The sequence below is a fragment of the Pinus tabuliformis genome, chromosome 1_1, assembly GCF_031772625.1.
Source record: "Pinus tabuliformis cultivar Carrire ecotype Pingquan chromosome 1_1, CPIR1, whole genome shotgun sequence".
NCBI lineage: Eukaryota > Viridiplantae > Streptophyta > Pinopsida > Pinales > Pinaceae > Pinus > Pinus tabuliformis.
This window is the reverse complement of record NC_142297.1, coordinates 938157772-938171083: the sequence shown is the minus strand read 5'-3', so window position 1 is coordinate 938171083 and position 13312 is coordinate 938157772. Positions and strand designations below refer to the sequence as shown.

The window sequence follows — 13312 nt, the reverse complement described above, 5'->3', positions numbered from 1 at the left end:
TGATCCTATTGGTACTTTGCAGAATTACTTTCTGGAAGATTATTAAAAACAAATCGACAGAACAGTTCTCTGGATTTCCGTATGTTTCCACGCTTTTGAATTGCTTGCTTTCTGCATGGTATGGCATGCCGTTTGTATCATCCAATAACCTTCTAGTGAGCACGGTTAACGGAACTGGGGCCGTCATAGAATTCTTCTATGCAGTTGTGTTCATCTGCTATATTCGCGACAAGAAATACAGGGTAAGTATAGTATTGATTAATAAATTTGTTTCTGAGCAGGGTGATGCCCATTTGAATGACGGTGGATGAAACAGGGGAAGATATTTGGCCTTCTGGTAGCTGTTCTCAGTTTTTTTGCAATGGTTGTCCTGGTATCGCTCTTGGCAATGCACGGAAAAGTTAGGAGGTTATTTTGCGGCTTCGTTTACGCTATCTTCTCCATCTGCATGTACGGGTCTCCTCTGTCAGTAATGGTAAATCTCTCTACTTCCTCTTTAGCAAAACCAATTTTCAGTGAGCATTGTTTAAGTCAGCATAACGGTCAAGAGAATGCGGTTTTTTTCAACAATTTACATTTATGCCTTATTATGATATGTGAAGTGACCTGAAGCGCGATTTCGATGATGTTCAGAGGTTGGTGATTAAGACGAAGAGCGTAAAGTATATGCCGTTCTTCCTGTCTCTCTTTGTATTCCTATGCGGCACCTCCTGGTTCATATTCGGCCTCTTGGGAAACGATCCATTCGTTTATGTACGTTTAACAATACTTACCATAGATGATAAATATATTTGCACGACAATTATAAACATTCACCTTTTGGGTAACTTAGATAAAAAAAAAAATCTGTGTCATGATTGAATAACCTTCATCATAAAGATCTTTTACAGAAGTAAAAATTGTATAACAAAATAAAATAGGTAAGTATTCAAATTACTTGTCCGAGAACATCATTAAACATGACTGCATAGCATGATCGAAATCAAAGCTGTAGATATAATACTTTTAATTCAGTGTATTATCCTTTAAAATCTACAAGTAACAAAGAATAAAGTAAATATTTTTAAGCATTACACGTTCAGTTCTCTATTATATGCCTTTACCTGCAATCTTTACCGTTGCAACCTAAAATCCTTATAAAACCCGAATTTGGGTAACTCTATTCTAGTGTAACTCTATGTTAGCGCTGTATTTATGAGATGGAGGTGTTAAATTTTTCAATGGTTTTATGGGTCCACAGGTACCAAATGGGTCTGGAAGTTTCCTCGGAGCATTGCAGTTGATTCTGTATGTTATTTACAAAGACTGGAAGAATACAAACAACGACAGTGCTACATCGTCTCCTCCTCCAGAAAAAGAGGCAAAGCTACAGGACGTTTATCAAATGAGCCAAGTGGAAAAGGAACAAGGCCGCGTTGATGGCAAAAGCTTATACTATGGAATGGACATTAAACGTGAATGGAATGGAAATTAAAGTGTAGTATTAAGCAACGAGGAGAATGGAATGGAAATTAAAGTGCAGTAATAAGAAATGATGTTCAACAACATAATTTGTTGTGAAATAATTTTTACATCTATGTTATAGATGTGTGTAACATAGGTGTGTATTACGAGTTGGTTGTTAATGGTTGAGAGTTTTTATTGGATTTACTCTGTCATCTACTTTTATTTATGTAACTATGCTTTTATCAATAAACCAATAAAGTATAGTGTGATTGGTCTCTGGTGTGTACCTATGTTTTTTTTTGGTAGTTTTTTATGTTTGTCTTTGGTAGTTTTTCCAAATTGGTATCAGAGTTAGTTCCACCATGAGAGGCTATAATTATGCAAATTCTACAAGTTTAAATCATTATATATGAGATAGTGTAGGAAGGTGATTGTGTATTTTTCATGTGTTTATATTTTTGTGTGCATGTGTGTTGTTCTACTATTTAATTGAAGAAGCAATCATTGCCTTATTGTGATTTGATGTGGATATAGTCAAGTTGCCATTAGTGACGAATCCATTAGTGGAATTGCTGAACCCATACTAGATCAGATGTGATATCCAGAGCTAAATAGGGAACATCATCGTTATTATTTTGAAGGGTTGAGATCTCACATTTTGAGTGGGATCTCGTGTATGTATATGAAGTTGTATGAAATCCTCGTAAAACTTTGTGGTGTGGGTTCCAGTTTTCCTATGTTGCAATATGTCATTATTATTATTGAAGTGTGTAATGATGAACTGAAAGTTATTATTGAATAAAGTAACATAGTTTGTATTGAATAAAGTAACATAGTTTGAGTTAGTGGTTATGTTATTTTGTTCCAATAAAACATATCACTAATTTGGTTATGTTTATATTCCATTATATGTGGGTGGTCAAATTGTTTTTTAAATGCTTCAAGATTAACAATTATCATTTATCTTTGTGTGTATGTTAAAAATAGTCAAGTTGTATGATTGACTTCTCAATATACAAAATACCAAAACCATTTAACTATATAACTATCAAAATTGTAATTATCTTTTTGTGTATGTTAAAAATTGTCAAGTTGTATGATTGACTTCTCAATATACACACTACCCAAACTATTTAATTATATAACTATGAAAATTGCAATTCAATGCATTTTGATAGATAGAAGTAAGTCCATACAGTGATTCAATAACAAATTATTTTTCTTTGTAGTCAAGAGCCTTTGGTCGTACAAGTATGTCAATGATGGTCACAAGCTGTTAAATTAGTCAAGTGATATGCTTGAAGTTTTGGCGGAGAGAGAGGGTAGTATGTGAGGCTCCACTGTGGGTGTAGGTGTTAATGAAGATCAACAAAACAAAGATCAATATTGCTATTGTAATTTGTGATTTTAATATTTGACATGTAAACATTAAGGGAAGGGCTTGGAAGTAATAGTTCCATGTGTATTACATGTGTGTTACACATTGTTAATTGTTGTGAGCTTTTAGGTTAGCTATTTTTAGTAATTATGATCAGTGATCTATTTTGATATATGTAACTATTGATTAATTAATAAAATATAGTGTGACTTTTGTTTGGTGTATAACTATGTCTTCTTTGTTCTTTTTTAAATGTTCCTTCAATTATTATTCCATTGGAGGTTAGTGAGTGCAAAATTTCCTAATAGAAGATATGTGTGAATCTTTGTTTGGGTTCTAACACCTTTGCTCTTCAAGGTGGATAAAATATCATTCTTGTAATGCAATGCAATTCATCATTATTAAATAAGTTTTATGGAGTTGTATGAGTCCAATTAATGTGAAGAGGGCTTATTAGAAAGTTTTTCCCCATTGATAAAAGTGGTTGTATGAGTCCAATTAATGTGAAGAGGGCTTATTAGAAAGTTTTTCCCCATTGATAAAAGTGGTATATATAGAGATATAAAAATTGTAAAAGATATCTTTTGGAATAAATTTTAAACTAAATTTTGTACAGTCATAGAGGCAGTTGTGCACAATGATTCCATATTAATGGAAGCATATCGTTCTCGCTCATATGGCCATTGTATTCCCTACACTAATTACTTTAGAAGAACACCAAGATAACAATTGTTTTCTCACTCCCAATATTTCTATTGGGTATCATACAAGTGATACAAGTGGTACCAAATTAAATTTTTATACCAATAGTACAAATGGTATGAGAGCAAGTGGTACAAGTGGTGCGTAGTACAAATGGTATGAGAGCAAGTGGTACAAGTGGTGCGTGTAGATCTGAAGGGGTTAGTCCCTCTTGTGAGTAGGTCCTTATAAACATTGATGTAATCAAAGCTGGGGCTTCTGATTTACATCATAATAAAAATAAGCTTTGTGTTTTTCTCTAGGATTCGTTTCCAAGTAAAATCACTATGTACATTTGTCATGTGAATAAGGTCTTGCTATTTGCCAATTTTATTAGATTGAATGATTTGTTAAAGGAGTGTGCAATTTGTAAAATATTGATTCATGCCCCCACCTCCCTTGGTATATCCTAATTCCCAATAATTTTCTAGTATTCTCGTTCTTAGATCCATTCACAATGATCAAGCTTTGGACTTGCTAGAAATAGAACCAAATCCAATTTGTGGTTCAAAATGAACAAATTGTATTCCTCATTCATTGTTGCTTCCAAGTTGGGATTTCTTTTATCCTCTTCATAAAATTGAGGATCAAAAGATAATATGACATAATAATACAAGGGCATGCATGGTTCCGTTGCTATAAGTGCATGTTGAATTTCTTCCACTTAATATATTTTGGAAAGATAATCTAACAAATTACTGTGATTCACCCGTTATATGTCAATGGTGGTGGTGAATTTGAATCTTCTACTACTTGCTCAATAGGTTTGGAATTTTTATTTCAAGTGTAAGAAGAATCATAATCTTGAATACTGGCATATGGAAGTGGTGGAGGTTATGGAGCAGGTTCCTATGGAGTTGCATGTAGAGGATCTTCTTCAAACTTTATAGTTTTTTGTGGACATATCTAACAACCTACCTCGTTTGAATCCTTCTGAATATCCAACGAACATGCACTCCTTACTCTGTGGCTCTAAATAGTTTCACCTATCCAATGATATTTAATCCCATTCTCATGATCCAAGGATATGGAGATGGGTGACTTCCGATCTCTTAGTGCAACATGACTCACAAGGAGTTTTGTGTTTCGTGGATTCATGTGGTACTTTGTTCTAGATGTAAGAAACATAGTTGATTATTTTAGACCATAACTTTGAAGGTAATGAGTTTGCATCCATCATGCAGTTGGTAATTTCTTTTAGTCTCCTATTCTTCCTTTATACCACATCATATTGATTGTATGACACTATGTGTTGTAACTAGATAACTCCATCTGAACAAAGCCTTTCCATGCCTTTGTTCACATACTCCCCCCTATTCTCTATGTGCAACATTTTGATTCCTTTCCTATTTTTTCTACATGTGGTTTAATGTCCTGGAAAAGTTCAAAGACCTCTAACTTGGATTTAATAAAATAGACCCAAATTTAACGTTACTAGTTGTCTATGAACGTAAGAGACTACCTCACCTTTTATCATAGATGGTTTAGGAAAATATCTAGTGATATCATTTTGCATGAGATTAAGGGTTGATGATGGCCTTCTTGCATTTCCTTTCTTCAAATATCCTCTAGATGTTTTCCCATAATATAGCCATGGAAAAATCCTTCAAAAGATTGAATGTTGGGAATCCTTGTAACCATTCCTTCTCTATTAATTTGTTGTAGGTACTTGTAGTTCAAGTGTCGAAAAATTGCATGTCCCAATGGACTCTCTTTGTTTGCATTTGTTACTAACATAATCTAAGAAGATTCGGAAGCAAAATGAAAAGGAATAAAACCTTGCGGAAAGGTCTACTTTACCTAGAATAACTATAGAGCCATTTGTCATCTTACAAATGCTAGCAGTCTCAGGTGTAAATTCTACTGGCTTTCCTCTACAAAAATTCATTGTCTGGTAGACTCATAGTATGAGTATGGATTAAATAGGTCATCAAAGAAACCATTATCCCTATCTACTCTTCTTTTTCCACGTACTTTGATAAGGGTATTATCTCCCATAAGTATGGGAGGACCAGAAATGTTTCCATGGTCAAAAAGGAATCTCTTAAGGTATCCATATGGTGTGCTTCCACACTGTGAATAATTTAAGAATAATTGATCTAAACTTAAACATGAACACAAAAACTTACACATATAATCATAAACAGAGAGATGCAATAGAAAAAACCTTCATTTCATTAATAGAAGAATACTCAACTATGCTTATAAACATAATGGAAATAAGATAGTGTTGGCTATGTGGGGCTTGACCTAGGTTCAGATGTGATTTTAGCCAAGCAAATCCCTGTACCACTAGCCCTTCTGCAACAGTCTATGGAACGCGGACTGAGGTCTCACTCGAAGCAGTATGGGAGGGTGCTAGAACAAAGTTTCGGCACCGTGGGGATGTCTGGTAGGTGGCGATAGGGATGCAATCAAACCTCCATGCTTATTGGACACGAGCATGTTGCTTCCTGTGTTATTACCTTCATGCAGCTCTAGCCGCAGCACGACCCGTGTTAGTTACGCAAGTCTTCCTTAATTAAGTTCTAATTGCTAATTAATTAGAATTTTGTCATACATAAGCATTCATACCAGCGTTTATCAAGTGTAGACATATAAATAACTAGATAACAATAATGCATAACATCAAAATATAGATCCATGTACAGATGGAATGTACTTTGAATCAAGCTTATCTTTATTAATAATATTTTTCATGTTCAATTCAATTACAGACCCAACTACGCCCTATGCACTTAGCTATAGGGGTCTGCGCACTGAGCTGCAAACTCTACTAGGCCTCTGTGAACTGAGCTGCAGAGCCTCTTCCTACTGCTGCGACCCAATACGCTTCAACTTCCCTTCATTCTATAACCATGCCTTCGCATCTATATATTAGTTGCTTGCCAAAAAACTATATTTACACTTAGAGCTTCTCTCTATTTATAAAATCCCATGGTCCGCGGACCATGGGTAGGTCGACACAACTTTACATTATTTTACAATTCTTAGGACGGACAACCGTATGACTCATCCTAGACTTTTGCACTCCGCGCCCACACTTTACGGAGTCTTATATTATAATTGACCAAAACTCAGGCTTTAAGCCCCAAAACCTACTGTGGGGGATCCCATGCCCAACAGGGCCCCAACACAATCATCGTGACTCATCCCTAGTCACTCTGTTGGTGCATCAATCTTTCCGTGAAGTCCATCCAGCAGGTCTCGCACAACATGTGTGTCCATGGTAGACTATTCTGCTATCTGTTGTACTTGTTTCACATGTATCTCTAAACCTTTGTGAGTAGGGTCACATTCCTATCTAACCGCATAGAGTTCCTGCATTTGTTCTAGCATGTCTTCAATGGTAGCTGTAATTGTAAAAGCTTCATCAATCCATGGTTGGATGCATGCTTTAAGCAGGGCTTCTTTTTGTTGCCCGACGTCTAATTGGTCCTTCAGTGCCCTTGCCTACAGTAGTTTGGCGAGTCGTTGAGTAAGGACAACCGTCTGCATGGTCTAGCGGATACTGTCATACTCTTGTTGCAACTCACTCACCTCCGTCTCTAGGCGTTGTAGTTTTGGATCTTCCTGCAGTTATGTAAGCATGGTTAGTGCTTGATCCAACATACCGGTGCAATCCTGTGTCGCCTGGCCAATTTGATCCAACCCCGTCTAGATAGCATAGGCATGTTGCTCTCTGACTTTTGGGGGCGTGGAGGGTTGTGCCTTCAATCGCAGCTCGACGATCTGTAGGTTCAGCTCCAACTAAACCTTCGTCATTTCCTCCCTGGCCTTGTGGACTCTGGTCACCAATCTATGGTCCCGCTCTGCTGCTAGTAGCTCTGTAGGCACGACCAACTTTGGGACGCTCCTACACGCATCCTCTACAATGTGCTCCCGTCTAGGAGCCTGTGCAATCAACTCATCACACTGGAGGCTGAGCTAATCCATGTTTAGTTTCTGCTCATTCAAGACCTGGATCGTGCGGCCTTCCCTAGAGCAGAGCTTTGTCATGACCCCATCCTATAACTAGTACAAGGTTTCATACGGCAGGGCTACCAAGTTTAAGCCGACGCCTTTCATGCTACTCATCGCATCCCGGTCAACCTCGCTTGCTGCTGCTAGGGCACCATCAGGCGAAACGAAAGGGTTGTCCATATAGGCGCGCAACGTCTGTCCGACTTCTATGATTCCTGCTATGACGTACAAAGCCATTGTACCTATTTGGGAGGGCTATACATGTAAGCCTTATAGCTGCATGCTGAGCGCCCCCAACACAGTGTTCTGATCCATCCTCAGTTCCTTGAGTGCATCCTTTGTGAACTCACGAGTCGTTTCGCCGATGTCAAACAGATCACCTTCTGTGAGCATGATTAGGTCAAAAGACGTCTTTGGCACCTTTACCTTCTTCCTAGGAGTTGTTTTCTTAGGGCCGCGTGGCCGCTTGAGTTGGGTTGATGCTGAACCGGGGTCTGTGCACTCTTATGTCTTGTCCACTTCCCTGGTTTGTTTCCCTGTGGACATCTCCCAGCCCTCCTTGGGGTCTTTTGTGGGCGTTGTTGTGATTTCTGCCATCTGCGCTACTGCTGCTACATCGGTTGTCTTCCACTGTGCGGCTACTTCTTGTTCGTAGTGCCTCTTTTCAGCTAGTTGTGTGATGCATAGCTTGGTGTCCTTCTTTCTTTGCTGGGATGTGGCCTTCTCCATTTCTACCAAGTCCAAGGTATGCCACTCCAGAGGCCATGACTCCATTATTGCGAAGATCGCATCATCTATTGTTATGAACGGAAGCTTCACCCATTTTTGTGCTAGATCCTTGCATGCCCAAATATACAGGTTATGCATATCTACTTTGAACTCTGTCGAGCTCTGCAAGCTGTTATAAACTGTATGGAACAGGAACGGCCTTCGATTGATCCACATTCAGATGCTCGTCTCCATGAACACCCAGAACACCTTCGTCTTGCGAATTCTCTTCGCATCTTCGTAGCCCAGAGCAAGGTGTACCTCACGGCTTCAGGAAAATCATCCTCAATATTGGGAAACTGGCTATCCTTGGGTAGTTCCCCTACAACCAACAAGATGGATAAGAGAAACCATGCATAGTGGAAGGTCTTACCCTACTCCTAGGCCTCCTTGCAGTTTGTCAGAAACTCCTCGTAGAGGAACTGCACCTAGTTGAACTGTACCCCCTCTATGCACTGCTCTTCCAACGCAATCACATACATTAGTACTTCGTCGGTGCGACATTTCCTCATCAACTTGTCGGCTAGCGGTTGGGTGGCTATGCACACCCCTTTGCCCTTAATTCTTGCTATTGCGTACCCCCTCTTTTTCTTCTCTAGTTTATACTTCACCTTCATGGCTTCTGCGAGGGCCAAGTCACTACTTTTTCCCGCTATGGTCGCGGTGTGTGTCCTTTGAAGGGAAGTTAAGAAATTATGTGAATTAGGTTGGCCATGATGGGAATAGGTTCCTCCAGCCAAATATACCCGTCATGCATTAGGAACGAAAACTGCCTGATGACGAAAATGTTGATTGGTGTGTGGTGGTAGTGGGGTATCCATCGTAGATGGAGTAAACCAACCTTCTGCACATCGTGCAACCATTTCTGCTTCATTAACCTCTCTGTGGCCAGGTGTGGGAACTTCTCGCTACCCATGAGGTCCTAGTCCTCGAAATTCATGGTAGGTATTCGTCCCAAAGGTAGACCTTCAAACGTTATACTTTTAGGGAGGAGTAGGGTCTAGAGCGCACTCCTTGTGGCCTCCAGGCCTTTCAGTATCTTGGCTTTCCCTTTCCATGGGGGGACATATGTAGGTAACTTTGCTTCGAAAGGCATTGGTGAGACATGATTTGCCTCATTGTCTTGCACCTAAATTTGAGCAATTAGAGCTTGCAAGTCTTTCTCCTCCTCATCTGATTCAATAGTGATGGATTTTCCCTTTTCTACCATTGAGAATTTTCCAAACCGTGGTTTTCTTGGGGATACAAGGACTCGACCCATAATCTTCTTATCTTTCTATGGTCGTGGCGTTCGTGGTGATTTTGGAACGTCTAGTGAAACTGCTGCCTCTCTAGGCTCCTCATGGGCCATATGGGGCTCCACGATATCTTCGACGAATCGCACTCTTGTTCTAGCAGCGGTCATCGTGTCTATAGTCAAAGGTGGTAAGAGTACGCGATGCTTATTCTTTGTAACTGGTCAATTCTCACACAACCAAGTGTTGCCTCAAGGCTAGCCCTGGGGATTTTATAGCATCTTTTGAATTTTAATTTGACCATTCCCCCCACTTTTGAGTCATTAATGCCTTCTTGGCGGCAGATCATCCAAAATCTAGCTCTTAATTCGTATCTTAATTTCCCGCCGCCTGCTCCTTTTTGCCTTAAATTGGATATATTTCATGAATAGTGACACCAATGGTCACCTTCCAGCCTACCCGAGCGGCAGCACAGCCCCCTATGCGCAGGCACAGCCCCTGTGACATATTGATTCTGCGCACAACCGCCTTATCGTGCAACTCCCATACAAACTCTTTTATAGTCTTGTACTTTCTTTCAACTGCTTGGATTATTGAGACTATGCTCCCTATGGATAGTCAGGTGGTCACACCACATATGCGAGGCTTCAATTCACCTTCCAGCCTAGTCCGTGGGGACTCCTCAATTACCCTCATGACAGTCAATGTCGTGCATTCTTCCTTATGCGGTCTGCTCCCCTCGTTACTTTGTCTGGTAAGGTGCAGTCATAGTCATGGTAGCAGAGACACAAATTATCAGCAAAAATCTTCTAATGCAGTAGTATGGCTGGCCATACCTTGTCCTGTCATTCTTAGTTTATTGACGCGGCATGCTTACATGATTTGGATTTCTAATTTGTTGATTTATATGTCCATTAACATTCTTTTCTACCTTAGTCGTACTCGATCTTCTTCGAGTTAGCAAAGCTTAAGTTTCCCTCGTCGAATGGCTTTCTGAATCTGCATATGTTCGTCCTCGCGCGGTTGTATAATTCCTTCATCCTGGTCCTCATGTACTGTCCCAACTGTGGGAGCTACTGCGTGAGGATTCCTTTCTTCCAAAACTATGGTCTCGACACTGCTTGTCACACGGAACGAGTCGATCTTGCGGACAAGATAGACCTTCCTAGAATCTAACGATATCTACTGACAAGCAAGCCAATCAAAAACTATCTTTCTCTAAATATGCATTTATAAACAAAGGCAAACAAGTTTTTAGGCCTACCTTAGGTCCAATGCAAGTTATGCGCACATCTTCCGTATATGCCCAGTTTCCGTATATGCACACATCTTCCGTATATGCCCAGTTTCCGTATATGCACACATCTTCCGTATATGCCCAGTTTCCGTATATGCACACATCTTCCGTATATGCCCAGTTTCCGTATATGCGCACATCTTCCGTATATGAACACATCTTCCGTATATGGCCAATTTCCATATATGCACACATCTTCCCTATATGCGCACATCTTCCGTATATGCCCAGTTTCCGTATATGCACACATCTTCCGTATATGCCCAGTTTCCGTATATGCACACATCTTCCGTATATGCACAGTTTTCGTATATGCGCACATCTTCCGTATATGCCCAGTTTCCATATATGCACACATCTTCCGTATATGCACAATATGCGCACATCTTCCGTATATGCCCAGTTTCTATATATGCACACATCTTCCGTATATGCACAATATGCGCACATCTTCCGTATATGCCCAGTTTCCGTATATGCGCACATTTTCCGTATATGCCCAGTTTCCGTATATGCGCACATCTTCCGTATATGCCCAGGCCCAGTTTCCGTATATGCGCACATCTTCCGTATATGCCCAGTTTCCGTATATGCACACATCTTCCGTATATGCCCAGTTTCTGTATATGCGCACATCTTCCGTATATGCCCAGTTTCCGTATATGCGCACATCTTCCGTATATGCACACATCTTCCGTATATGCCCAGTTTCTGTATATGCGCACATCTTCCGTATATGCCCAGTTTCCGTATATGCCCACATCTTTCGTATATGCACACATCTTCCGTATATGCCCAGTTTCCGTATATGCGCACATCTTCCGTAGATGCCCAGTTTCCGTATATGCACACATCTTCCGTATATGCACACATCTTCCGTATATGCCCAGTTTCCGTATATGCGCACATCTTCCATATATGCGCACATCTTCCGTATATGCCCAGTTTCCGTATATGCCCACATCTTCCGTATATGCGCACATCTTCCGTATATGCCCAGTTTCCGTATATGCGCACATCTTCCGTATATGCCCAGTTTCCGTATACGCCCACATCTTCCGTATATGCCCAGTTTCCGTATATGCACACATATTCCGTATATGCGCACATCTTCCGTATATGCCCAGTTTCCGTATATGCGCACATCTTCCGTATATGCCCAGTTTCCGTATATGCGCACATCTTCCGTATATGCCTAGTTTCCGTATATGCACACATCTTCCGTATATGCACACATCTTTCGTATATGCCCAGTTTCCGTATATGCGCACATCTTCCGTATATGGCCAGTTTCCGTATATGCACACATCTTCCGTATATGCCCAGTTTCCGTATATGCGCACATCTTCCGTATATGCCCAGTTTCCGTATATGCACACATCTTCCGTATATGCCCAGTTTCCGTATATGCAAACATCTTCCGTATATGCCCAGTTTCCGTATATGCACACATCTTCCGTATATGCCCAGTTTCCGTATATGCACACATCTTCTGTATATGCCCAGTTTCCGTATATGCACACATCTTCCGTATATGCCCTGTTTCCGTATATGCACACATTTTCTGTATATGCACACATCTTCCGTATATGCCTAGTTTCCGTATATGCGCACATCTTCTGTATATGCCCAGTTTCCGTATATGCGCACATCTTCCGTATATGCCCAGTTTCCGTATATGCACACATCTTCCGTATATGCCCAGTTTCCGTATATGCGCACATCTTCCGTATATGCACACATCTTCCATATATGCCCAGTTTCCGTATATGCGCACATCTTCCGTATATGCCCAGTTTCCGTATATGCGCACATCTTCCGTATATGCCCAGTTTCCGTATATGCACACATCTTCCATATATGCCCAGTTTCCGTATATGTGCACATCTTCCGTATATGCCCAGTTTCCGTATATGCCCACATCTTCCGTATATGTCCAGTTTCCGTATATGCACACATCTTCTGTATATGCGCATATCTTCCGTATATGCCCAATTTTCGTATATGCGCACATCTTCCGTATATGCCCAGTTTCCGTGTATGCGCACATCTTCCGTATATGCCCAATTTCCGTATATGCACACATCTTCCGTATATGCACACATCTTCCGTATATGCCCAGTTTCCGTATATGCACACATCTTCTGTATATGCACACATCTTCCGTAGGGCCCAACCAAGGTGCTCAAGGCCCCTTCTATTCTTATTCTTGATGCATTAGTTTAGTCATCCATTTTCGAAAAACCTATCTTTGAAAATATTTGAAGTGTTAGTGAATAGCGTTGCTTCCAAGTTTATTTATGCAACTTTATTTCATGAATTTAGTAATAATTTATTTCATTCAATAATACTATTTTCAGTCAAAATTTCAATTTATCCGTTATGTTGATAATATTGTTTTCTAGAATTAGTTAGTTTATCAATCCACTTATGTATTTTGATTTAAGCTTAGATAGTAGCTCTTGATTTAGAAAAAGATATTGT

The 13312-nt window shown here is 40.0% G+C and overlaps 1 protein-coding gene across 1 annotated transcript; it reads left to right on the top strand.

The window, feature by feature from the left end:
* The first annotated feature begins 230 nt into the window (after positions 1 to 230).
* On the top strand, positions 231 to 1474 carry LOC149217561 (bidirectional sugar transporter SWEET1a-like). Its single transcript, XM_089390282.1, has 3 exons — positions 231 to 475; positions 634 to 753; positions 1241 to 1474. The coding sequence occupies exons 1-3, from the start codon at positions 308 to 310 to the stop codon at positions 1472 to 1474; spliced, it is 522 nt and encodes a 173-aa protein (XP_089246408.1). The 5' UTR covers positions 231 to 307.
* Positions 1475 to 13312: the final 11838 nt, after the last annotated feature.

Excerpts from the sequence above, each read along its gene's own strand:
- LOC149217561 (XM_089390282.1), top strand. The coding sequence starts at position 308 with ATGAAACAGGGGAAGATATTTGGCCTTCTGGTAGCTGTTCTCAGTTTT. Across the intron at positions 476-633 it reads GGTCTCCTCTGTCAGTAATG|AGGTTGGTGATTAAGACGAA; the intron begins GTAAATCTCTCT and ends GATGATGTTCAG. Across the intron at positions 754-1,240 it reads GAAACGATCCATTCGTTTAT|GTACCAAATGGGTCTGGAAG; the intron begins GTACGTTTAACA and ends ATGGGTCCACAG.